The following is a 27,770-nucleotide window of genomic DNA, read 5'->3' as shown; positions in this document are numbered from 1 at the left end:
AGCAGATGTGCTATTCTATAGCTGCCCCTTTATCTTCCTGTCCAGAATTTGAACAAGTTTTCCACTCATCTCCTCCTGAATTGCAGGAAAGGGCACTGTTGAGGTCACAAGAATCCAAAACCTCTTTCTGATCTCCTTTCCAGTCTTTTCCTGAGCGGACTGTAGCAATCTGTAATAGTCTGCCCAAGCAAGCTCTCATAACATCATGTCAGTCATAGCTTTGATTTTCTACCAAGAATTTAATCCCATTTACATCCACCCCACAAACTAATGCTAGCCTTAATTGTTAAAGGGATTGGCAGGCTTTCCCCCTTTATCCACTTAAATCTTCTTCTACCTCTTTCAGTTTAGTCCTCTTCTTTTGACACTCTCAGCTCTGGATTGAAAGGATTTTGATTATCTTTCTATGATGAATACAGAAGGAACATTAGATGAGTTATGACAAAGGACAGTGTAGCTTTCTAGATTGGTTTCTGTGAACTAGCTATTTCAGAGTATCTATATTGTGATGATCAGTCAGGACAATAAACCATGTAATTGCACTAATAATGTAATGATGCAAAATGTATTCACACCACAGAAGAAAGATGTAGCATTTGATTAGGCCTATGCAGCATACGCTCTTGTAAGGAAAGAGCTAGGGGCATCCACAGCCCCTTTCATTTCTGTCAGAAATGTTGTCTCTTCAACGAACTCTGCAGAGATGCTGGTTTATTTAATCCTTTCCAAGTGGTCTCCCCTGAATATTCCCTAGTGAGAAATAATATGCGGGCAGCTCTGTCCATTTGGGTTCTGTACTCATCTGTGTATGGCACTGATTTCTGGGGCTCCTTAGTGCACTGCAGCACCATGCTGAATTCCTTGGGTTGAGAAGCAGGGCCCTTTGCAAGGACTTGTAAGGAACCGATGTCACATCTCGTTTTAGAGTGCAGATGAACCTTTAATAAAACAGAATGCCAAGCCCCTCTCAGAGTGCCAAGGCCCAGAGTACATTCCCTATGGCTCCTAAGGATCTGACTGCTTGGGCTCAAGGAGAGCTCAGGAGCGGCTTTTAAGCTGAAACCCTTTGTACACGGTCCTTGCTGAATCTTTGTTGCATCCATTTCCACGTCTGGCTGAGTACCTTGTTGATCTGGACCCTGACCTTGACTCATGGACTTGGCTTCCTGGCTTGATTTTGGACCTGCTTCATCACGACGTGCTTTGCTGGTGATCAGGACTGTTGCCTGGGTACCACCACTGCACCTGCTCTGTCCTTCTTGCTCAAGTGCCGAGACTGCTACCTTGTTGGTGTGGTCACTGCCTCTCCCTGCCTCCTTGTCACCCTCAGCTCCTGGCTTGGTTTCCCTTGAGGAGCAGCCTACCCTCACTGCTCCCAGTCGCCAGTCACAAAGTTGTTGGACAGTGAATATTTTTGCAGAAGATAAGCCTAAAGAAGCTGAATATTTTACCTGCCTGTCACCCTGACAGTGTTCCCATACACTAGAAAATGGTACAGCTTATTAACAGGCACCTGATATTTTGCTGTGTGCGAAAAGTCTATACAAACTGATTCCAGCAATAGTGAGGGACCGTGCTTGAATGGTTTGGGAGATTCTTGTTTTATACGGTCCCTGAGCGTGAACCCTTTATACTTACTGTGCTACTCTGCATGCTAATTGCTCAGTATTAATGGCTGATTCTGTCTCAGCCCATTCGAAAGCTGTTTATTCCTGCTGTGAGAGCTAGAGGCAGTTGTTTCTTCTGAAAATCATTAACAGAGTTCAAATGCACGTTTTGGGCACTCCATATCCAATCTAATTCTTCCCTGCTCAGCTGCCAAAAGGGCGCTGCACCATTACCTCTTTCACAGGAAGAGGTAGGGACTTGCACTAAACTTCAGAGTGATTAAAGCCAAAATCTTTAGATAGGTCAATGAGGTCAGGAGAAGAAAAGCAACAAAGTTACAGGATGATAATTAAATCTCAACAGAGAAAAATATAATTGCAGAAAAATAGGATATGTGAGGTGGTTTTCAGGAGGGAGAAAAAAAAAAAGCAAGTCTTGTGAGAAAGGAGGCTTGTTGCTCTGCTGTTATATACTTAAGAAAGAATCTCTTTATACCATGACAAAAGCAAAGTGCTATAGGGCAAGGCAGTGTGATATTTTTTTCACTGACCTGCCACCTTTGAAGAGATTACAAGCTATAGCCAAAATGTCATTACATAGTCTTTTTCTTCAGACTGTAGTGAAGTAAGCTCCCACATGAATAGGCAGTGATTTGTGAGCTGAGTCCTTACAGTGAAGATGGTGTGAAGAGCACTCATTAACCTCAAATTAGATAGCTGGAAGATGAACAAACTATTACTCACGTAATTCAATAATCTAATTACCGCAGATAATTGATGCAATCATTCTGCTTCATTTGGTCAAGGGAAAAAGGCCTAATTCTGATACTCTTCCTAGCGCAGGTAATCTCTATTTGTACAAACAGTTCCTTGTCTTTACAGAGGAAGATTTGCAAGACTAGACTCGGAAGCTGAATTCATTATGGTAAAATTCAGATCCATAATTTTTCCTTTTTTTTTCCCCACTTAGAACAGCCTAAGTAGAGCACTGTAGTGAGTCTGACATAGCTTGCAGTGATCGAGTAGGCTAGGAGGCGAGAGTTACAGACCCAAATTCCCACATAGCTGCACCCATAAATTTGGACTAAGTTTTAAATTGTGAAAATATTGCTTCTCAAGTATTAGTTTATAGACAGTAAAACCTAGTATTAGAAGTGTTTGCTCACATGGTACTTGCTGAGCTGCATGATCAAAACCGAAGTTTCACTTTGCATGTGTCATAGCCTCTATTCCACATGAACATAACCCACCTCCCTCTTTCAGAAATCCATTTTTTTTTCATGCCGCTTTAATACCATCGTGTTCTTGAAATCCACAGAGAGACACAATGTTATAGAAACATGTTTCTGAATGTTTATTATACAGTGCAGAGCTGCCGGTTTGCCTGAATGGTCAGACAATTGACTTAATCCTAGGGCTGATTCACTATCTCCAAACCCAATGTCAAAATTTTTGCTTTGGAGCTCTCAAAGTGAATAAAATCTCCCTAAAATCAAAAATCAGAAAAAAAATAGAAAGTTTTCTTGTGCTTTTGAGCATGGTGAGTATACTCACAATTTTTTCTACAGCCACTAAAATTACACAGGTTTATCGTGTAATATTATTGAAGAAAGATGAGATTCTCACATAGTTACGTGACTTCGGGACTCGGAGCTTTAAATAGCACTCTAGAGACAACAAATCTAATAATATCCCGAAGATCTGGCAAAACTAGTGTCCCCTCAAGATATGGCAATACCATTTCTATGAATGACAGGTATTTTTAGAATGAAATGACTGCTCGGGCTTCCTTTGCCCTTTCACTTGGCAGGTGACATAAGTGGCAGCTTTAAATCAAAACCTTCTGGCTAGTATTACCAGGACAGATGAATGTAGTGGACACATAAAACTGATAGGCTGGTTCTCCCTTGGAAGAGAGTGAGTGATTCTCCATTAACGATCTCACTTAATGACAATCAGTTTTCAGCAATTTAATTCCTTCTTCTTTGGGATGAGATCAGCAACCTGCATATAATCTGACAGTCAGGAAGAGTTTGCTCTGGACAAGTAATGTTCTTTTCTTATATGTAAAAATCACAGTAACACATAAGGCTGGCTGTCTCTTTTACCAATAACTCTGGCTGTGATTGCCCTCACTCACTGCTGATGAACGTCTGATTAATCTTCATTCCATCTGTCCACCACAGCTTTAAAGCGTTAGACTGTAATTCTACGAAAGCATGGAAAAATGGCTTTTCAAAAATCCACCTCAGGTGGATTTTTGGTGCCTCAGACACTGGTGACCGGTGTCTGATGCCTGGCATTTCAGGTTTGAGGCCTTCAACAACAGCGTCCTTGTTCCGAGTAAGGTAAGTCAGAGTCACCGGTGTGCGTACAACCTTGGTGAATAAGCAGACAGGATGGTCCTTCCCTCTGCGCTCTGGTTAGCTGTGCTCTGCCTGCACTCTGTATCACATCATGTCTTCTCACTAAATGTCTTCCTATCATATCATGTCTTTTCACTAAAGCAGAGGATTTGGAAGAGGGAACTTACAGGAGTAAGTTCAGAGGAGCTGGCACTAGCAGTTTATAGGCTACTGTTTAGCTCTGAGTAAGACCCGGTTAAAGGTAGCTGAGCAAATCAGGAGAAACAGGAGCAGAGAGGAGCTGCAGGTTCTCACTTTGCTTCCCGGGGAGTGCCTGCTGACTGCTTTGGGGTGGCGTAGCGTCACAACTGCTGTCTGCTATGTGCTAAACCTCTTCGAAATTAAACACAAAATGCTTTTTCAGTGTTGAAATTTTCCTATTGAAATGTTGCTGCAGCACAGTCCTGAGTATTGTATGTACCTGGGCAATGACATCTTCCTTCCTAGCACCCATGGAAGTGAGTGCCAAAGCTCCACATGTAATATTTTACAATGATATCTCAAAGGAACCACGTCTTAATGGGCAAGTGCCTCCAAACTGATACTGGTATTTACAGTTCCAGGCTGTTGGGGCTATCTCAAGATTAGTAACGACCACAGTCTCATTATATATAAAATAAATCATTTTTTATGTCCTCCATCTGAATTCTTTTTCCTTTTTAAACTGATGCTGTTCCTAATAAAGTATTACAACTTCCTTTCAGCTCTCTCAAATAACTAATAAGAAATATTCATGTGCAATCACTTGATGACAGATTAATGATGAAACTTATCTGCAATGAAGGATTTGCAGCAAGAGGAATATATACTTTGGAAGCTGTGACTTTGCTTCTCTGCAAAAATATTTTCCATGCAGTGGACTATGTTGTCTTCTAGACACTGATTGTATCTTCCCCACTCATACTGCAAAACTTGTGAATGATTTTTCCTCTTTATTATTTCTCATTAAAACATGAGGAAAGCATCCAGACAAACACAGCATAAGACTCTTGTGTTGTTTATTACCTGACTTTGTTGCAGCAATGTTCTTCAATTTTGTCATGCTAATGCAAGGACATAATTTTAAATAATATAATTTGCAACAGATGGGTATCGCTTAGCCACTGCGTTTCTCTCCATTGCGTAGTGCACAATGTTTTACTGATTGTTTTTGCTGGCTGGTTTGTAAAAGCAGAGCACTGCTCTTTGCAATTGCAGCTCTATGTAAATTAGACATTTGTACTGATTTCTGTTCTGGGTTAAACAGCCTCGAGACTTTTCCTGCAGAACAACATTACCACCTCGTGGCTGTTTAGGCCATCTACTGCTAGACTCACAGAGGAAAAAGACTTTCAGGTAACTGCCAAGTCTTCTGCTAAACCGGCAGCTTTCTCTGTCTCATAGTTGTCCCTTACTTTCGCTGGAACAGGAAAAAAAAAAGGAGAACTAAAACACTAAGAACAACAAAATAGTTCTATGCATTACTTTTAAACTAAAACCATTTATTTAAAAGAAAAAAGAAAAGCCATAAGCCTTGATCCTGCAAATACTTGAACATTTTTTCTGCTGGAAACCCTTTCCTGTGTTTCCCTCCAAGTTTCGTGAGCTGTGGTTGCTTAGCTTAAAGAAGAGAACGCGAAAGGATTACGAGAGAGGGCACAGTAACTGCCTTGAACCACAAAATCAGTAACTACGAAGGGAACGTGCTGTATGCAAGTCCACAGTAAATTAAAAAAAAAAAAAGTACTGGGTGTAAAAGGCAGAAATGAAATTCTAGTCCTATATCAGGAAACACTTTTGAATAGTAGAGGACAGTGAAGCACTTGACTAGGTACTTGGAGGGATTACAGAGTCTTTAATGCTGCAGGGCTTAAAAACAACCCTCAAGCATGGTTTAGCAGTACTTGATCTTTTTGTGAACTGGAGAATAGTTTAGATGAACTCTAGCATTTCTCTCCTCCCCTCCTTTTTTTTTTTTTTTTTTTTTTTGCCCAAGAATTTTATGAGTTGAAGAATTATTGGATTTAGGAGCGGGAGAAGAATTCCATCTGTGAGGAATTCCCGGCATTTCCTTGGCAGCTTGGTTGGCTTGTTTTCTTATTTCTTTATGTTAGGAAAGGATATGATGAAAGAATAATTTCTTGTCATGTAAGAACCAGTTTCAGAAAGAAAAATATGTTGTCTAGTATTTCTCCATCGAATTCCTTTTCTATCTCTTCTCTCACATAAATTAGCAGTGATACAGCTAACACAGCAAGGAGAAAGAATTACCAGAGCACATCTTCTTGCTTATGTTAGAGCCATGGAAATCATCTGTTGTCACAAATTTAGTAGAGACACTACAAGTCTCCTCTCTCTGCCACCAGGCCTCTTGCATCAAGATCTCTTCTTCGCTCCCTTAAAATAAAATTGTCAGCCCCAAAATCAAGGCGCTGCTGATCTACTCTTACTTCCAGATAGTGAAATATACGTGGCTTTGCCATTGAAAGAAATAGCCAGAAACCACTGCCGTGGCTATCTAATACAGCTGAGACCCCAGATCCTGGCAGCCCGGTGTGACTTTCATCTCCAGCTGCAGTGACTTGCTTCCACCCAGAAAAACACCCAAGCAGCAGATAATCCAGGTAGTACCATGAAGTTGTGCTGTTTAACAGCTGTTTGAGCTCACCTCTGCTGTTATGGTACCTCTTCAGGATGACTCTCCAAAGAGTATAAATCTGTTTTGTTTCCCAGAAAGCAACAACCCTTTTGGGTTTATACCAGCCCAGCCTTTGGCCGTTTAGCACAGCTGCACTGAACTATAAAGCTCTCTTACAGATAGTATTTACAAACTAGGAAACCCAGCAAAAAATATTCAGTCATCAAAGCTTTTAAAACCCTACACACAGCAAACGCCATTGGGCTGTGAGAGCAAATCACGGCGCTGGCACGACAGAGCTGCAGGGTTCACGCGCACAGAGGCTTTCAGACATCTGGCACACCTATAATGTGTATTCGCTGTTGAGTTTGATAGTTACGTTTTGCTTCATTTAAAGAACAATCTTCCCTGCATTAAGCCATAGCTGAAGGGTTTTTTTGCTTTTATCACTGCTGATACTAAACCGAATCAAAGATTCGGCTAAAAATGTGTTTTTCCCAGATAGTGTAGCGGAAGGGTACGGTTTTCCGAAGGAGACGCGCGATCCGTTTTCTAGAACAACTTTAAACACGAAGGTACCAAAGTTGTCTTCTCTTTCAGGGGAAACTGAGGGCCGCCGGCGCTTTCGGCAGCTGCCGCCCCGGCGGGCTCACGGCGCGCGCACTCGACTGCGTGCCAGCGCACGGTGTTCCGATCGCAAGATGCACGAGCGAAAGACCTGGCCCGCGTTACGTGCGCAACGCACGTTGCTACGGGTTGGCCTCGGCATTTTGTCAGCGCTTGGTTGGCCTCGTAATGCTGACGAGGTGGTTCAACACGCGACCTGCTGGCACACGTCCGTAAACCCGGTCGAGTAAGTCTGCATCTCAGCGTATCTTAAGACTTCCAAGCCCCTGGCCTTAAATCACTTCTGATACTAGAGGCTCAGAATCCCACATTCTCCTGCTTCTTCCAAAAAAGGTACCTCAGGTCTGTCCACTATGGACAGGATTCCACTCTGAATTCACAAAAAAGTAGCAAGGCAAAAAGGTTATTTTTATTTTTGCACAAGGAGAAGCAGCCTTTCTGTCTGACTGAGAAAAGGAATGATATCTGCGCCTAGTGGCTACTGTGGAGTGCAGAAAGCAAAACACGTTAAATTTGCTTCCCTGTACCCAATCAGGAAAACTTGGCTTGTTAACGCTATCACAAATACGCATCACTGGTAATTACTCGATATTATGCTAATAGGTAGCTAGACTGGGGAAAAGGATACCAAAATAATGATTACCATGACAAAACTATTATGTTTTATCAAACTGAGTTCTGGAAACAGACCGAGGGCTGCGGTGGGAGATAAAATACTGTTTATAATATATGGCAAGAAAGGAATTCAAATGAAAATGGAACAAAAGGCAGAGAGAAAATGTAATAATTTTGAAAAAAGTTTTATATAGTTTGAACTACATAAAATTAATTAAGATTTCACAGATTAGGGGACATTTCTAAATAACAAAGAGGAGCAGTATCGTTTCTTTAATGGCCTGCTTGAATCAGTGGAGAATTCTGAAGGCATAAAATGATGGAAGGATTTCACAAATAATGTATTTTGCAGCAGGTGGAAAGGAGGAGAACAGCGTACGGTGTGAGAATGACTAAAGCTCATTTTTCTAAATGTACATTCAACGTAAAATCTGCTACTTAGGGAACTGAAATGTTGTCACAATATTGCTCTGCTGGATGGGTCAGATCTTAACTGATATAAATAGGCGTAGCTCAAGGTTGTCCGTGCCACTGTATTGAGTTTGACAGGGTCAGGATTTGGTCCTCATATACTGACTTTGAAGAGCTGTATATTTAAAAATCAGCAGGTACAGAAATACGTAAGTAACTAGCATAAAGACAAAGTGATGCCATTTGCAAACCTGTTTTTAAAAGTCATGCTTAAACAAATGTGTAACGCTTAGCTGTAAAAACATGGTTATTTGGCCTCTCTCTTTCCACTGGTTAGCTAAGTCTTAATGCCTGGGTTCACCCTGCTTGGTTTGAAGAAGCCAGCCTAAGCAGCCGACAAAGAGGGTTTCTCTGAGTTCAGAGCCAAGGCTTGCTCTCTAGCCGGCAGAGAGTGGAAGCTGGTTCAGATCTTCAGGTAGCAGAAGTGGCCTCTTCAGGCTATCCAGCTCCCTGCAGTGGGTTAAGTGCCCAGAGTTGGTGGGAAGGCTCCTAACTGAAGCTCCCCAGCATGAGGTGTCCTCAAATACTGATTTGTGCACACAGAGGTTTGTACAGTTCTCGCACAAAGCTTTGGAGGCTGCTTTGAGTTGAGTTTAAATAGCTGCTGAGATCAGTAAGTGTGATATCCGCCAGAACGCTGCTGATTCCCAGATCCACCCTGTCTTAGAACAGGGATTATAGAGGATTAGGACATCTGCTGGAAACTGCAGAAGGATCTTCGCGACGCAGGACACGATTCCTCCACCCTGAAATCTGAATAAATAGCAAGCGACGAATACTAGGTCTACAAATACAAGACAGGAATGTCTGTTGATCAGAGCCTCAGTTTTAAATCTTGTCTGAGAAATGTCACCCTCAGTATTGAGTACCTACAGCTGATCGAGTGTTCTCTGGTGGGTCAGCTTTCAACTAAAACGAACTGGTCGAAGAGAACCTGTGAGCTCGCAAACTTTCTGAAAGGGATGTTATGGGAGCAATCCTTTGCCAATTAATCGCTTCAGTGTTTGTAAGCGATAAATAGTCAATGTTTACATTAGAAATTGTAACATAACGAAGTCAAAAATATTTTAAACAGATCGAATAGTAATGTTTTATCTCAGCCTGAGGTAGAACGTATCTTGGTATCTTAGGATTTCCAATGAGGCAGGCTCTCTGTACGAGACGCGTGAATGTCCCCTAGCACTCACAAAAGCTGTGCAATTTCTATGTACTTAATCAGTGCAAAATCTATAGCGATCAAGTCGATCAGAAATACCACAGATGACGGAACATACACGAGCTGAATTCCGAGAAGAAATATCCGGGAGGAGCGCGGTGCTTTAAAAGGAAGGACAGCGAATAAGTCTCACCTGTAGCTCGCTCCTACCTTTGCAAAGCTCACTTCTGGGAGGGGCTTAGTGCTGCGCACAAGGTTACAAATGCCTTAAACTCTCCAAGATATTAAACACTGAGCGCTAAGTATCTCGTATTAGCAACGGACATTCCTATACCCAGCTGCTGAGTCCGAACAGCAGAGCGATCTGTGAGCCGCTGCTTTCTGCGGGTGGCCGAGTTAAGTGTGTCCCCAGACCGTGCTCAGTCCTCACAAAATGAAGCATCGGAATAACTATTTGCTTTAATGGGTAAAGAAATGATTGATCGCAAAACAGACAGAAAAAGCACTGCAGTTTATTGAGGTACTTCATTAATTAGTGCAAATGCGTTTCTACTAATACACTTAGCTCCAATCCTTCTTTTGAGCTTCGTATCTGCCTTAGAAATTGCCTGAGGTAATTAATATCCTGTATTAATGGCAAAATATTATTTCCTGGTGTCCATTTCTAATTTTTTTTTTGTACTGCATAGTCTGAAAACGTGTGAAAATTGCCCTGACTTTTGGTGGGGTGGTAAAGCGCTACTCCACGGACCATGTCGTAGCTCCTCGTGTCGCCCGAGAGGCAAACGAGCAGCCCAAGAAGCTGTGAAGCAGCTTACCCCGAGGCGCCCTGTGAGCTTGGGAAGTCACCGTGCTAGTCAGACCCGCAGGCCCGTCAGCGATCGTAACACTAAATCTGAGAGCAGCTGCACGTTGATCCCCGCCTCGAGCTTTCCTGGTGCTCTGAGTGCCCGTCTGATTTTTGTACGCTGATTTTTGCAGTCTGACCTTTACGGGAGCAGACAGGTGGGAAAACACACGTATCCTGTCAGCTGCCTAATGACTTCCTCATCCGAACAGACTGATTTATGTCAGCTCCTCTCCTGAGTCGAACCAATCTTCATTTAAAGAAGCCTCAGTGAGGTTACCTGAGAGGTGGTATTAAAGCCATACATGTTTTGGTTAAATATAGTATATAGTATGGGATAAATATAAATATAGTATATGGTATAGGATAAATATAAAAAATAGTATTAATTTCTGCAGAACCGCTAGCCAAAAATTTGGAATTTTAACGTTGCCTTTGTAAATTGGCACGGGGTGCTGTGCAGATGAGGCATCCTTCTTTAATTAACTTCGAACTGTGGGTCACCTTGTCAGGGTTGGTGTGTAAATCTGTGCATGTGAATGTCCCTAGTGTGCTCTGAGAAATGGTCTGGTACTCCTTGAGCCAAGGGAACCAGTTTGGACCAGCAGCCTTTGGACTTTTCTCCCATGAATGTAGCTGTTTTTTCTCAAAACCTATGAACCCTCCACAACACACCATGCCTATCAGCACCACGATTTCATTACGAAGGGTATGGAAACGGACTTCTTTTTCTGGGCCGTGGTCCCAAACTGTTACTTGATCAGCTAATCCATCAGGTGAATCATTAATTCCTGGGTTAAAGGGAGCGAATTCCCCAGGCCCTTTCTCCATGACATTCAGGAACTCCCTGTTGCTGAAGACTTTTCCCTATAGCTTTTTTTTTTTTTTTTTTTTTTTAATGGGATGACCAGAACTGCAGCAGATGTCAAAGTCAGTCGTGGTGGTATAATAAGGTTTTCTGATTTGTTTTCAGCTTTTTTCATTATAATTCCTAACATTCCATTTGCTTTTTTAACTGCCTCTGATGTTTAAACAGAAATTTTTAGAGGACTGTATACAGCGAGTGTAAGCTTTGTTTCCTGAGATAATTTAGACCGCTAGTACAGGCAGGTAATATCAAGGTCGTTTTTCTCCATGCGTATTACTTTGCGTGTATCAGCATTTAATATCATCATTTTTCATTGCCATTTTGTGGTTTGCTCGCTCAGAATGAGGCAGACCTCCTGTTCATTGTCGAGTCTGAGTTGGACCGCTGAATAATTTCCTATCATTGGCAAACATTACCACAAAGTTGGACTCATTTTTTAGACTTCAGCTTTTATCTTGAATGCGGATGTATGTTTGAGCTAGTCCTACACAGAAGTGAGATGTGTTTTATGGAAATGGGCAAATTAGTAAAATAAGAGTCTCTTTATTATTATTATTATTATTTTCTGCTGAAACCCTTAGCACCTTTTTGTCTTCTCTTTGCTCTGTTGAAACTCAGGGCTTTCAAATTATGATGTAAAGACCATCTTTTATCTGGCATTTGTTTGAGAGGCTGATTATGGAGATATTTTTCCAAATATTTGCAGAATTTAGATCTGAGACATGGAGATGTAAGAAATTCTTTAAATAAAAAAGAACATTAATAAAATAAGAATGCCACTGAAACTGATATTTTAAAAAAAGTTTTCCTACTTTTCTTTTGATTTTACAAAGTTACTCCTTTACAAGGAGTAGAGGATAAAGAAACTTTAAAAATAGTACCTCTGTGTTTATTTTGGAATATTATTACCATCATGAGTTTCAGTTTGATAGTGCATACCCTTTCACTTAGTAATTATCTTAGGCAACTAAATAAAAATGATGATCCCTGTGTTTTTATAATCTATGCATATTACAGACCAGTGTAAAGAGTAAGGAACTTGTGCGACTCCCTGCTTAGATGCTGTTGGAAATCTTCCCAAGAGCTTGATCTCGTGAAATTTTTCATCATAAAGAATTTCACTGAATCAGAGAATGGTTGAGGTTGGAAGGGACCTCCGTAGATCATCTAGTCCAATCTCCCACCTCAAGCAGGGTCTCCTAGGACATATTGCACAGGATCACATCCAGGTGGGCCTTGAAGATCTCCATGGAAGGAGACTCCACAACCTCTCTGGGCAACCTGTTCCAGTGCTCCGTCACTCTCACAGTGAAGAAATTCCCCCTCACGTTCAGGCGGAACTTCCTGTGCTTCAGTTTCTGCCCATTGCCTCTTGTCCTGTCACATGGGACAACTGAAAAGAGTTTGTCCCTGTCCCCTTGACACCCTCCCTTCAGGTACTTGTACACATGGATAAGATCCCCCCTCAGTCTTCTCTTCCCCAGGCTAAACAGGCCCAGTTCTCACAGCTGTTCCTCATAGCGCAGATGCTCCAGCCCTCTGATCATCCTCATAGCCCTGTGCTGGACTCTCTCCAGTAGCTCCCTGTCTCTCTTGTACTGGGGAGCCCAGAACTGGACACAGGACTCGAGATGAGGCCTCCCCAGGGCTGGGTAGAGGGGCAGGATCACCTCCCTCGACCTGCTGGCAACAGCCTTCCTAATGCACCCCAGGAGACCATTGGCCTTCTTGGCCACAAGGGCACCTTGCTGGCTCATGGTCAACTTGTCATCCACCAGCACTCCCAGGTCCTTCTCTGCAGAGCTGCTCTCCAGCAGGTCAGCCCCCAGCCTGTACTGGTGCCTAGGAGTATTTCTCCCTATTTCAAGCAACTGTTGCACTGAGACTGCATGAAATACATCTACTGCCACATAGGATGCACTTTAACTTTAATAAGGTGGACAGTGTGCTAATTTGATTTAAATAATACTGTTTATTTTAAACTCAGTTTCTTATCTTATGTGAAAACAAATTTAATGCTAAGATTATGTTCTCTTTATTTGATTGTAGATTCAACTGCTTTTCTGTAGAAAGATGACTTGACCGAGTGCTGCAAACACTACCTTTTAGCAGTTCAGAACTGAAGTCCATGGAAGTCAGTGGAAAAAAACCTCTTGAGTTTAGCGGGCTGTGGTCAAACCTATAGCTGGAAATCTGAACATTACTAGTGAAACGGAGAGTCTGAAACTACTGAATTATATTAAAGTATGCAAGTTAAATTTATTCTATTCCTTTTGCAAGTTTTGGAATCCCACAAATTTATCAAACAGAGCAGCACTTTCAGTGTATCCTTTTTCTATTACTGCTTCCAAAAAAAATAATAAAAAAAAAGCAGTAAAACTCTCACCGAAGCTCTTGCTCGAAAGCCCATTGAATCTGTTGGAAAATGTACTCTGATAACACTGGACATTAGCTCAGAGGCTGAGTGCTTATCAAAGGGACAGCACAAACTGATCGGCAAGGCGAGCCGCGTGGCCTCAAATTAGCCACTAATGGCTTGGCTTCTAGAACATATTCTGCCATGATAAAAGTGAAAAACAGATTATGTAACAGTTGTTCTGCAAAATTTCCTGTCGGCCTGCGTGCTCTGGTAAGCAGCGCTTTGAAAGGACAGCATTTCCTCGCGCTACGCTCAGCGGGAAAGTCATCTCGGTGCGAAGACCCTTTATAAAATTTTACGTCTTCTCAAGCGTTTCCTTACTCTTTCGGCGACGTTTATTCCGCACGGGCATGGCCTTCTGCTCCGGGCGCACCAAAGCTCTCAAGCGCTCGCTAAGCGTGTGGGCGAGTGCTCTGCCGGACCCGGGCTGCAGACCCTCGTAAAAATCGAGCACGCGCTTAGCTCTGGAGCGGGCAGCAGAGGCTCGTCGGCGCGGAGCACAGCGCCGGCATCGTACGCCGCGGGGGAAACGCACAGCTCGTGTAGCTAGCCCGCAGCTTACAGCGATCTGTGCGGATCTGTGCACAGCAGCTAAACCTGCACGCTCTCGTGTTAAGCTGCAGGCTGTGGGCTGGTTTATTACAGGCGAACGACAGGAAATATAAAATGAACATGAACTTATTTCATGTCAGCGAAAACGTGGGCAGGAAGAAAGATTTCCGGGGAGCGCAGGAGCGCAGACAGATCGTCTCCGTGCCGCCAAAGGCCGGGGTAAGGTGCCAGTGTGCGGCCGCTTCCCTCGTGCTTCTCCGACCCGCTCGGCCAAAGCAGCCTAAATAACTTAACCTGGGGGCGGCGTACGAGGTATCGTGTGCCGTGCTGTATTTAATTTTAAAATACTGTTTAAAGGGAAATGAATCAAAATATAGTTGCTCCTTGTTTTTATTTTTATCATTTACCTACAGAAATTTTTTACCAAGGCAAAATTTTACATTGCAACATCACAGAAGAAAAAAAGAAAAGAAAAACCAAGAAGGCATAAAGCTGTTTGCTATTTATCAGATTAATGTAACCAATAATTCTCATCTTTTGGTCATTTGGATCTTTCGTCTAGAACTCGGTCTAAATTTACACTACAACAAAATAGAAATGTATTCTTTTTCAAGATTGGTTCGCTTCCTCTGGTGAAGGTAGATTGTCGAATGCTCCTGCCTCTGCAAGAAGGAAAAAAAAAAAAAAAAGAAAAATCTGAGAATTAACAAATATGTAAGTATGCATATTAACCTGAGCGATTAAATAAAAATCCCCTTTCAGTAGTGTACATCTTTATGTTCTCTCAACCATAAGAGGCAATCCGTGTACTTCTCATGTTTTAATTTCTAAACTATGGATTTTCCTTTTGAACATTAATGATCTCTTCCTGTTAAAATTTTCACTTTTTTAAAAAAAAACAGCAGCAGCTTCCCCCATGAATTTTACTAGTTTCGTTACGTCAGCTGATTCAGCTGAACCGCAGCGTCTCAAAGGCTTCCACGTTCCGCAGCTCCAGCTGGAGGTGGGCAAGCTGCTCAGCCTGGAGGGAGTCATTTTCGAAAGAGCGAGCTAAAGGCCGCTCGTAGTGATCTCTAAGATACCTATCGTAATGATAGCAGTTTAAATATTCGCTTCATCTTGCAGATGGCAATTAATGTTTAATTGGCACAACCGTTCTCTGAATCCCACGGTCAGGGCTGCTTTTTCACAGGGGAAAATATCTGAATCAATGCATTTAGTATAGTAAAGTGAAATTTGAGAAATTTTAAAACATCTCTACTACGTCAACAGGAGTATCAAAGTAAAGTGTGCCTTTTCACCACGAAAATGAAAAGCTCTGATTTTGTGTCAGTTTGTAGCAGGTCTTGCCAATAAAGATTACTAAGGGGAATGCTATAACACTGTGTCTTCTGTAACCTAGGAGTACAAGCACCATCTCAGGGAAAAGCCATTTTATATAATTCGGAGATTTCCTTTTCATTCATTCTGAAGGTAGCTGGTAACAACACAGTCTATTCTGAATAAAAAAAAGCTGTGCATCATTACTGCCGTAGCCAAGGAATTGTCAGTCTGCGGGTGACAGCGCAGCCTTTTTGCCTCGCTTGTCCTGGGGAGTTGGAAGCCTGTATTTCCGTGGGATGTATTTTTTCTTGCCTAACTCAGCAGCTCTTAGATTGCACATCAGCACACGCTTGCTGAAAGCTCAGCGTGTTTCACACCCTTTCTTATTCTGCCCAGGCATTAGCTTTGCTTCCTGAGCTCGCACAGCAGTGTGTTTCTCTACTCTGAATGTTTCTGTAGCCCTAAGTGCTCCTTTTTCCTCGTAGTGGCACAATAACCAAGTTTCTTTTGTCCATGGTGAACATACAGGACCAATCTACTTTAAATATATATTGGAGTTATGTTAGATTGTTAATACAAGAGTAATAGTCACAAATATTTTATCTGCACTAATCATAAGGAGTTCCTGTAACATCTGCAAAATTGGTTAAATAAGCACTCTGCTGATGTTTTCTATAGAAAAAATTATTCTTTTTGGGTGGATGCAAATAATTTAGAAAGTGAGGCCAAAGATGGTTAGAATTTCGTGTCCAAGATGTATAGGTTGAAAATGAATAAATCTGTTTTTTTTTTTAATAATGAAATTAATAAAATACAAATGTAACAAATAGCCACTTGGTATTATTCCATAGCATACTTCTGCTACAAAATTGCTTACAATTGTATATGAAGGTAAGAGTATAGAAGTTACAGATTTATTGAATTGTCTGCTTTCTGAGCCAGAGAACATCAATTCAATGTTTACAGTGACAGTATCTTTTTCCCATTATTTTATTTGCAAGAATATATCACTTTTTTTTTGCAGACAAGAGCTTTAAGAGGGCTGGAAAAGGCACAAAATTTACAGTTTGCTTTGGCTGAAATTGAGAACCTTATTCATAAATGTAATTAAAAAAAAACACTCAGAAGTTTCCCCTCACTTGATGTTATAATAAAGTTACAATTCTTATAGAATCAGCTGCAAGCTCAGTTCTACAATTCTTGTCACAGTTCTAGTGACTCCACAGAGAATTTCACTAGCAGCATTTTGAGCTGTTTGTTAATGTGCAGCTGAGTATTGCTACAACGTTATGGTGCAACTTTATTATAGAATACATGTGTAAGGGAGGGATGCATGTCTTTGTCAGGAAAAAAAATGTGTCAGAACTTCTACCAGCTGTTTTTGGCAATAAACTAAGGTTTTGCTTAGTATAAAACAATTTGATAATAAGTTATCTCCCATGTGCTCAGACTGTATGTAGTCTATGTTTTCAGCTTTGTTAAAGTTGGGTCCATACAATTTTAGTAATAGATGTTGTTATTCTTACAGTGCCCAGAGGAATCAAATGGTATTAGAAGCCTGCTGTGTTGGAGACTCATTTGCCTGCGCCTAAAATGGCATTGACAGTCCCTCGCCAGAGATGCGCTTCAAAGCCTTGCACGCACAATTCAGTAGGAAAGACTTGTATGTTCAAGAAAATTCCTATCTTCTCAAGAATTTTTACATTGCTAAGGTTGAGAGAATCAGATCTTCAGAGTTTCTGCTAAATGTAACCGAATGAAAAAGGTGTTCACTAACCTTTAAGATGCAAGTAAGTCAGAAATTCGATTACTGTGCGCACAATGTTTTCATCAGCCAGTGGTCTTCCAAGATTACCTAGAAAACATGTTGGTTATTATTTAATGTTAACATGATAAAGATTTAATGTAGGTACTATTGTGGCTAAGTTTGTAAGCACTTGAAAAACTGACTTGACTAAATGCTCAGTAACATATGTTTTTGCATGTTCATCTAGTACAATACGTTCCCCTTCAATCTTGTGCAAGAGAGCCTTTCCATGACTCTTAAGTGGCCTAAGTTATGAAGCTCCCTGGAAGCTCATTGTTTCCCCTTGGAAGGCTGAGCAGCACATTTACTGTGCCTATAAAAATAAATAAATGGAGGCATCATGCTTTTTAAATCAACATTATGGACACTTGTTCTATATTAGAGAAGAAATGATAGGCAACTTCACTGTGGGTTTTAGTCCTCTGCATACAGTCGAAGGAGAGAGCCACCAGGTTCTCTGCCTCGCAGTCCATCATGGAGCATCCTGCCTTGTGACGTGAGGATCACTGTGGACTGCGCTTCATCTCGGGAAATAGTTTGAAAGGTTGGGTCTCTGCAGCAGGTAGATCTTGAGGGAAGCTCTTCCAGGGCAGAACAAGGGAAGATTTAGATCCGTAGTGACATACAGGTCAGGATGGAGACTGAGCTCTGAAGCCCAAATGAAAAATATTGATGGGGAGGTCTGTAAAGGATAGGGATATTTCTGGACTACAGACAGAGAGTCAGAGTCTAAGAAAGTCTATGGGAATTTGCATCTTGATGCCTTGGCTTCAGCTTAGCTAACAACACAAACATGTTGATATTTCTTACAATAGTTATATTTATATTTTCATTCACATTTTTTCTTAATTTCATTTTTGCTATGATCAAAACTTTTTGTTACAAATTGGTATGATTAGTGTTAATAAATTTGTGGGTTGATGAACCATGACGTATTATTATGTATTGCGTAAATATTTTTCTTTGCGGACATAAGCATATTATACATCTATTTCTATATACTCTATTGACCTTATTCTATATAACCAGCTATTCACAGACTCTAAATTCGAAGAGCATAGGTTACATCACTAAAGATTTTCCTAATTTTGTATGTAAATCTTTTGACCTAGCGTTATATGACCAATACAGCTTAAATTCTTCTAGGTTGTCTGGAAGGCTTGTAAATTCTGCAATATTCCTTCAAGAAGAGAAGTATAACTCTTTGCATCAATTCTTCTAGAATAATACTGTGTAAGTAGATTGCCATTTTAAGACTTTTTGGAGAATCTGTAGAATTTTCAACTGAAAAAAATCATTTAATTAAAAAAATTCTGAATATCCAATTTTATATTCAAATCTCCTTTTGATAGGAGCTACATAAGGAACTTCAAGTTGAGAGCAAGCTTCTGCTATAGAGCAGTGTCTAGAATGAGGGAGAAGCAGATCTATGATTTTAAGGTTTCATCCAGACAGGTTCAATGGGTTTATTCATAATTGTGGCCATGCAGCCGTACCTCACAGAAGCAGTAAGGAAGTCCTTCGGTAGTTCCATAGCTCTTAACATAAAGATCATCCTGCCAGCTCCTTCGTAGAAGTTTGCCCACAAATGGCAACATGCTGCATTGGGACTGTACTGCTAGCTAACAAATGCTGTCTTCCTTTCACGTTGTTTCTGACCAGTAAGGTATTATTTTTATACCAATATCTGAGGAAATAGTTTTTTTGTTTTGGTTTGGTTTTTTTGCTACATAACTATGTACCAGAAATAAACTGGCTACATCTAAGAAATTTATTAATGTTACTCTTCTAGTTATGGAGTAAGTATGTGCATGGATGAAGTGAAGAACATTTCCTTTATATATGAACTTTTATTTAATATTAGATGTGTCTGCATTGTACTGGCTGGATTTAAAACAGACTGTAAGATCTATCGGGCTGAGACTTCACCCTCTGCTGTTAATGGAGGGATGAACATACAATAGCGCTTAAATAACTACTGCTTTTAGAAGATAAGCTTCATCCTGTCTCACTTTAGATGTCTGCAGCAATTTAGTTTATCAAGAAAAAAAAAACAGGTGTTTCTAGAGCTTACTACTTTTTGTCCTAAGGTGCATGTCTAAAATAGATCCTAAAAGTGCCAGCTTCTCTTCATCGATCATAAAAAGTGCCTGGAGTTGTATACTGTAGAGCCCCAGCTTTGGGCAGACGAGTCTCTACCAGGTATTTCCAGACAGCCTAGCAGAAAGCTAGGCTGCATTCTTTTAACTGCCTTCCCTCCTGTACATGGAAAAAGGAAACAATACACTTACTTGACTTAGTTTGACTCATTTCCCAGTCTTTTAATGAAAATCTTACTAAAAAAAACAATACAAAAAAAGCCCACAGAAAATATTGTAGGATAACTTGTAATTTTAAGTGTTGAAGAACTGTATCAAAAACAATGTCATACAATTTTGACGTCAGTCTCCTGGTCTAGAACAGACCAGTTGCCAGTTGCCCATAGCGTCCCTACTGATCGAGTCCTTCACGATCTCCTTTCTTTGCTGTAGAAAAGGAACTCACTCACTTGAGCGTCTAGGATGAAATTCAAAATACTTTTTGAACATATGTAAATAAAAAGAGGAGTTCATTCAAACTCATAGGCTTGTTAAAGTAACGCATAATTACGGTACTTTTCCCTGGCCTTAATGTGTTTTAAATGACAACCATGTACAAAAACCACACTTGTCTGAATGGGCCTAGTTTCATTTTTCTTCCTTACTTATATTTAATAAGATTTTTGTTCCCATGTGCAGGTATAACTTTGTACTGAGGCATGAATAACCTCAAGAACAGTAAATTACTACACATAACAACTTAACTCTACTGGCTTTCAGAATTTCTTTACCTGCTTTTATATCCTCATCAGGCTGTATTTCACGTTTACCAGTGAAACCATGTTTGTCATTAAATGATCTGTGGTTATCTACTGCATCTGGAAAAAAAAAAAAAGAAAAGAGAGAGAGAGATCAGAGTAGTTAGATGATTTGACAGAGTCCTACCATGTGGCTTGCTTTTCATGGGCTTCAAAGAAAAGAATATGATGAGCACTTTTAATGGAGTGATGCTTATATACAAAATGACAAAGAAGCATTTTCTTTAATGAATGTGTCACTAATCAAAATAACATTTCTTCCAAAATTGTACTTATGACTTTTTCAGTCATTGACCCAGTCCTGTATTACGTTCTCATCAAAGCTTACTGAATGCAATGAGAGTTGTTCAGGAAATATAAGTTTGCACATTCATGCGTAATTTTGGAGGTTGTTTTTGCTACCCCTTCCTCTATTTTTAAGAAAATGTTGCCAATGAGTTGGCTTAAAAGTAAACTGCAGCTAGTTTACATAAATAACCTTCAAAAACTATCTTACATTCCCCTGGCGCCTCTTCTCTCCCCCTTGCCATGGGCATTTCCTTTATCAGTAAAAGCTGATCAATACGACCTGCAACAGAGGATGATGCCTATTACCCAGTCTTAGATAAATGGGACTTGGCAAGCACATTTCCCCATAGCATCTTTGCCAATTCAGTCAGTTCTGCTTTGGGGCAAATATACTTACAGACATTTACAGAACTAGTGAACACATTTAAGATGCATTAATTTGTTTTCAAATATCCTTAAGGGTAGTTAAAAAGAATGAAAACAGGCATATTAATGGTTTTATACAGAAAGTCACAGCAAGTATCTGTAAGAGTTGTCACATATCATTGAGACTGAAAATATGCAAATACTGATAATGAGTATTATTAAATTAGCAAGAAATAATGATAAAGGAGAGATTTGAGACAGCTAAGGGCTGTGTTTCCGACGTTCTTTTATTATCTGCATTTGGGACTCCGTAAACCAATGTTTGTCCTGATATTTTAAACACGGTGTGCATTTGATACTTTCCTGCAGTGAATTGTTAATGTTTACAATTTTCAATTTTGGATTTTATTGTTTTTTTGTTTCTCTTTTATTAAAAGTATAATAAAGCCAGGTAGGAAGGCATCTTCAAATAGATTTAATATTAAACCTGGAATACTCTCAATAGTGTCACAATTTCACATTCTGCCATTCTTCCTATCGACATCTAAAAACGCCACATAAATTTGTAGCACTTCCACAGGGAAGATATTCTCATCCAATTCAGAATGAAACAAAAGTATAAATTTGGGATAGTTACACATTCACTATGCAAAAACTACAGCGTAGTAGCACAAAGACTGTCCATATGCACCTGGCTCACAGCACAGCTCTGCTTTAGGAAAAACAAGTTATTGTCTAAAATGACTTGACCTTATGTAAGACATGTAAGAAATATCTAAACAAATATTCTCTCAAATGAAACTCTTGTGTCTGATGGGTTTAGAAAAAAATTACTAGTCTCACAAAGTGGGTAGCACACTTTAGCAAACAGTGTTTTGCAAGAAAAAAAAAAGCTTTTGAGTTTTGAAATAACACAAAAAAAAATTGAGTGCTTGACTTACGTGGTCCAAGTAGGTAACCAGCACTATTCAAAGTCCAGCCTCTTTTTTCTTTTGCCTTAAAGAAAGAAAAAAATGCAAGTAAACGAGTGGATGAACTACACACTGCCTTCTGAAGATAAGAAAGCAAGAAGCACCCAGATGGAGGTTCTGGGGGCAGAAATTGTCTTTGAAGGCTTAGAGTGAAAGGAATTTTGCAAAAATGAAAGGAAATGCTATTGAAGCAAGTAGTATTGGTAGATTGGTGCCCCCTCCCCAGCTAGCTGGTAGTTTTGCTGTTGACATCCAGGTAGTGGATGTCAATCTATACAAACGAAACTGCAATTTATACTATGGAAGTAGACTTTTCTGAGTCAGATGAGGACATTCACTGAGTTCCACTCTACAGACCAGACCCCCCTCCCCATGGGAAATACTATCTGAAGTGTAATACTATTAATGAATTAATAATATTCTAACATGCCTAATTCAAAGCCTGTTTATTGCCCGGGGGTGCTTTCGAGCAGCGCGCCTTGCTCATCCCGATGTCCCGCAGCCCGGCGCACCTCGCCGCAGGGCTTTCGGCCGGCTGCCGGCGGAGCCCCGGGTCGCGCCCGCCGCGGAGCCGCCGCGGAGCCGCCGCGGAGCCGCCCCCGAAGTTCGTGCTTACCGACAAGACCAGTCCAAGTGTTTCCGACAGGGTGGCGCAAAGGATTAAAGAAAGAAACAGGAAACTAGTGGCCCTCTGCATCTGAAAAGAGACGCTGCGGTAAGGCCGGACCCCGCCGGGGAGGAGCGGCGCGGCACGGCACGGCACGGCGCGGCGCGGCGCGGCACGGCGCGGCGCGGGGCCGAGCCCGGACGGGACGGGACGGGACGGGACGCGGGTACCTTGAGCCGAGGCGCGGCGGGCGGCTCTCGCCGGGCGGCTGCGGGTGCTGGCGGGCGGCGGCGCTGCGGCTGGCTGCTCCCGCGGGCCCTCAGCGCATGGCCGCGGAGCGGGACGCGGCGGGGGACGAGAGCGGAGCTGCGCGCCCGCCCCGCGGCCCCTCCGCTCTTTATGGGCTGCGGCGCGGCGGCGCAGGAGGGGCGCCCGGCCGCGGGGGAGCCGAGGGCCGCCCAGCGCCCCCCCCCCCGCCCCCCCCCGCCGCCTCCCCCCGGGTCATTTCCCCTCGCCGACTCACTGCATTAGGAAGGGCAAAAATTACAGCAATTCAATTAGAGGCAGTTGGAAGCACGACGCAGGCTGCAGGAGATAACAGCCCGCGCAATTACCTCTCATTACGGCGGCGGCGGCGGCGGCGGGGTGGCGGTGGCGGTGGGGTGGCGGTGGCGGTGGGGTGGCGGTGGCGGTGGGGTGGCGGAGGCGGTGGGGTGGCGGTGGCGGTGGGGTGGCGGTGGCGGTGGGGTGGCGGAGGCGGTGGCGGTGGCGGGGAGAGGAGCCCTGCGCTGGGCAGCCCGGCCCGCCGCTTCGGCAGGGAGGAAGGAGGCGTAAACTGAGCGCAGCTGCCTTTTTTTGCAGAAGCAGGTACCGAAGCGGAGCTAGACTGGAGCGTCTCCGTGTGATGCTGGCTGAGGAGATGCGCGGGGTTTGGGCATGGTATCTGGAAGCAGAGAGGACGTCCCCCTCTTCCCGTGTGCCAGGAACTGGGGGACCCTTAAAATCCCTTTGACTCCTGCCCTCCGCTCTAGTATCAGAGCAAAACGAGCTGGGGAAAAACTTGTTATCGTACCTCCTTGCTGCTTCAAAGCATTACGAGACGAGGGACCTCTTTAGAAACCTGGTCGGCAGGTCGGTGGGTTTGTTGCCCAGACTGCAAGCCAGCAATATTTTGTATTAAAACTCCATTTTCTTAAGCTTTTGTGTAAAAGAGCAGAGATGTAGCTGTCCCCACTGGTTTAACTAGCCACCAGCATGTTGATTTGTGACAGTGAGATTTCACGGGTTTGCTTATCCTAGTTGTGGTTACAGCAAGCCTAGAGGGATGTGCAAAACGGAATTAACAAGGCAGCGATTCCAGTGTTGGTTTCCCTTTTTTCCTTGCCAAATTGTATTTTCTCTGCAGCAGATGAGTTTCTTCGCTGCAGGTCCCCCAAATTCCTCCGTCGGTACGAAATGCGTGTCGGATGTTACGCAGACTAAGCCGGGCTGCCAGCTCCTTTCTCTGAAACTGCTTCTGTAGGCTTCCAGGCACGCTTTGACCTGGTGAGCGTGTCTGAAGCTGCTCGTGGAGCAAGGGCAGCCATGGAACAGTGCAATACGCTTTATCCGCCTTTTGCAGGTTTAAAAGCGGGTAACATTTTCACTTGAATGTAGCATGAAGTTCATAATCCAGGCTAGAAACACAAGCTTTGCCTTGTCGTGGTTTCCTACCTGCCGTTCTTGTGTCAGGAACGGTGGAGTTTTAATACTCTAGCCACGCTGTTAGATCTCTGATATAAAATTGCTCGAATAAAGTTTATTTAATGCAATCCTTAAAAGCTAATCTACATAAATAAGAAGCATAAACTTTGCAGATTTTGTCTGATACTTCAGATCATTTACTGGTGATGTTCTGTCAGCCATGACCCAATCTGTAAAATTCAGACTAGCTGTATCTGGAAAATAAAAAGATGATTTTTGCGAAGTGTCATTTTTCTTCATCTTACCAAAGATGCACTTCTTGCTGAAATTTCCTAGCATTCAGCTGTTAACTTCCAAAAAGTCATTTAAAAAACTTGAAGCTTCTCTGTGCAAAAAATATTTTCTTTGTGTTATTTGAATAAAATCACAAGAATTCTGTCAAGAGGTGTCAAAACCTGGATTCAAGCAGTATTATAAAAATGTGTTAAGTCTGCTAGCTTTGGCTGCAGTTTGTTCTCCAATTTCCCATCAAAAGTATTTGAAACAGTGTATTTAACCTGTAATTTTTATTCCAGTTTCCCAACCTAATTCTTGTATCTTCTTGTCAAATTATAGAACAGAATAATCTCTTCATCTTTATTGGACTTAGATGCAGAGAAGGCCACTTTGTATACTCAAAGGCTTAATCTATCACTTGCCCATCCTACATTTTGTCTAAATGTATCTTTACGTTAGTGTCAATTAAATAATTTTATCAGTCATTCCTGCAATTGATGTTCTCATTCCCTCAATTTTCCTTGTCAAGAATTATTAGTCTTTTTTTATTCCTTAGGAATTCTGACCCTCACTGCTCAGACAAAAGAATTTGAATTTAGTCTGAAGCCTATCTTATCTTGAAAAACGGCCACGTATCTGACAGTAGGGTTCGTTTTCTTATGGAGGTGACTCTTCAACATGCTAATTTCTCCACTGATTTATTTGTCGATTGTTTCGTTGGAAAGGCTTAATGCGGTTTGCACAAGCTCTTAGGTTATGCCTAGTCCTCGACCAGAAGTTCACCATCAGACGAACTCCCAAGGAAACTCGTGTAAAATCTGCCGAAGTCAGTGGCACAAAAAGCCTGCATAATGAAACTGTCTCGGATGTCTTCAAATTGGTACATGAGAGACTGGATCACTGTTGTCTGTTTGACACAAGAACATGTGCTCTGTTCTATAATTGTAACTGCATTTTATAATAATTAAATAAAAACACGGGGGAAAATACTGTTTTTCAGCCAGAATAAAACCTTCAAATAAGTGTTTGAGGACATGACGATATGGATTAAACAAACAAGAGTGCTGAAATATTGGGCTCTGGCAAAAAATTGTTAATTGCATTTTTGTCAGTGGAGATTTCATTCTGAGGACCCATAAGTGGTAAATCCTAAGGTCTCTACTGTATTTTTAATGGAAAAAAAAAATCTCCAATACATACGTGATGAAGAGGACCTATTTTATTTTTAATTAACATTTGCCATTCTTAATGGTTTCTTTGTACAATGTTCAAGCAAAACACTGAATAAAAATGGATTTTGCAGTGTATTTTGAAAGGGTCTGGAGATGCACCTGCTTCCTTCACCACAGAGCTTATTGAGAGATGTGATAGTTATATAGCAGGGTGTGTGTATAGCACTGTATTAATGAATATTAAAATCAAATATTAAAAGTACTGCATTCACTGAGTGATGCCCATTCTCACGAAAAATGAGCGAAGTTTTTTCTTCCTCCGAGATAACATCAGGAGTGAACATACAATTTAAGACCATCTTCATGTGTACATACATTTTGTGTATGTACACAAAATCTCCAATATTAGGTAGGTAATGGGAACAAATTCTAGGCTTGAAGGTAAGTTGCTAGAAAAAATTGTCTCCCATATGCAGGAGCAGTTCCCGCGATGCACTGGCATTATGGAAAGCAGAGCTTTACTGTGTGGAGGTCACGATCCAGCTAACCCGGACTGATTCCTTCCGAAGCTTTGAATCTGATTCAAGATTTGCCAAGGGGTCACCAACATGCAGTGCCATCAGCAGCTTGCTTACTGGCTTTGTGCACTCTGAAACCATTGCAGGTTTCTAAAATCAGTGTTTTAACACTGAACGCTGAGATTTACCGTAATCGAGCGTGGAGATCACGAGCACAAGGCTTTCCGTAGCTAAGTCTAATGCTGAGTGGGCAAGGCACAGATTTTTTTCAACCAGAATACAGAAACTGGCAGATCTGAGTATCTAGAACTGATGAGGAATTCCAGCAGCCATAAGGGTGTGAACTGCCTCACGGATCTAAAGATTTAATGCTGGGCTGGTGGCAAATCAGGACAATGTCACAGAGGTGACAGATTATTTGGAGTGTTTCTTTCTATCCAACAGCATTACCCTGCTCTGCAAGATCCGCGTCTCAGATGACTGCTCCTTGATGAACTGAGGAGCTCAGTGAAAAGAGAAGTTGAAGATGATGCTATTTGCATTTGATCTGAAGATGACAGAGAACTTCAGTGTGCAGCTGTATCATTCTTTTAAGGTAGTTTGCTCTTTAAATCTTCCACAAACCTCTTGATTTTTTTTTTTCCTCAGATGTATAGAACCTGTTTCTTCTTTAATGGATACAGAACAGAGAAATTTTTTAAAAAAAAAAAAAAAAAAAAAAAAGGAGTAATAAGAGAAGGGTCATTTTCTTCATCCTTCCAAAGCCTTTGCTATTGTTTTCTTCCTATTTTCCCATTTTGTAATTCCCATCTAACGCAATGGCTAAAATGTAGGCAATTTTCACTGAGTTAATCTTTTGCCCATTTTCCACCTGCAGCTCAGTGTCAAATAGAACTAAATATTATAGATCTCTTCTGAATGAAGGGTTATTTTCTCTTCTGAATTACACTGATATCAACTAATAATTTCCAGCTATTATATCAATCACAGTGCTACTAGTGCTATTACTCACACTACATATATCATTACAACAAAAATGTGACTACTGTACATTAAAGCATTTTACAACATTTAAAAATTTTGGCTCAAGAAGCACATTGATTTTAAACTAACTTCACATGAAAAAGAAGTAATAGAGTAAAAGGAAAGACTAATAGAATAAAAGAGGAGAATTCTGAAAATAAATTGCTATACACATCAGTAATATTGTGAGAAGTAATAAAAAACCCCTTGATTCCTGTGTCATAAAACTTACTTAAGGAGTATAATACATCTGTAAGATTGGATTAAGCTAGCTAACAGGTTCAAAACCATTAAGGACAAGTTGCCAGCCAACAGTCAGAGGAGCTTCATATCCTAAAGAACTCAGACTGAGATAGAAGCCCTTTTGATGAAGACTGTCCAAAGCTCTGAGGAAAGCCCTGAGAGTCTGGAATATTTTAAGAAAATATTTTAAGAAAAAGAAAATTTTAAGAAATAAGAAATACGCCAGGGTATCTGGTTGTCATAGCAGTGGATCAATACAGGCTGTGCGTCCTCCTGCCATTACAGCATGAAATACAGCAAATCAGCTCGTGGTGACACCGCATCTCCAGGAGAGGCAGCTGAGACTGGCTCTCAGCTCCTGTCGAGGTTCGAGCATGGCTGTTTGGGATGCAGCAACTCTAGTTGAGTCCTGC

The 27,770-nt window shown here is 41.5% G+C and overlaps 1 protein-coding gene across 2 annotated transcripts; it reads right to left on the bottom strand.

Moving 5' to 3' along the window:
- Window positions 1–14,556: 14,556 nt before the first annotated feature.
- Window positions 14,557–22,741, bottom strand: GAL (galanin and GMAP prepropeptide). 2 transcript variants are annotated; one of them, XM_062577389.1, is made up of 7 exons: window positions 22,673–22,741; window positions 22,452–22,532; window positions 21,806–21,860; window positions 20,707–20,778; window positions 20,184–20,270; window positions 17,285–17,362; window positions 14,557–14,846 (listed from the first exon to the last, which is right to left on the bottom strand). In XM_062577389.1, the coding sequence occupies exons 2-7, from the start codon at window positions 22,530–22,532 to the stop codon at window positions 14,794–14,796; spliced, it is 426 nt and encodes a 141-aa protein (XP_062433373.1). In that variant the 5' UTR covers window positions 22,673–22,741; the 3' UTR covers window positions 14,557–14,793. The 2 variants fall into 2 exon arrangements, with proteins under 2 accessions (XP_062433373.1, XP_062433374.1); XM_062577390.1 differs by lacking the exon at window positions 20,707–20,778.
- Window positions 22,742–27,770: the final 5,029 nt, after the last annotated feature.

The sequence above is a fragment of the Rhea pennata genome, chromosome 5 (assembly GCF_028389875.1).
Source record: "Rhea pennata isolate bPtePen1 chromosome 5, bPtePen1.pri, whole genome shotgun sequence".
Lineage (NCBI taxonomy): Eukaryota > Metazoa > Chordata > Aves > Rheiformes > Rheidae > Rhea > Rhea pennata.
Note: the sequence above shows the minus strand (reverse complement) of the source record. Positions and strands in the feature narration are given on the sequence as shown.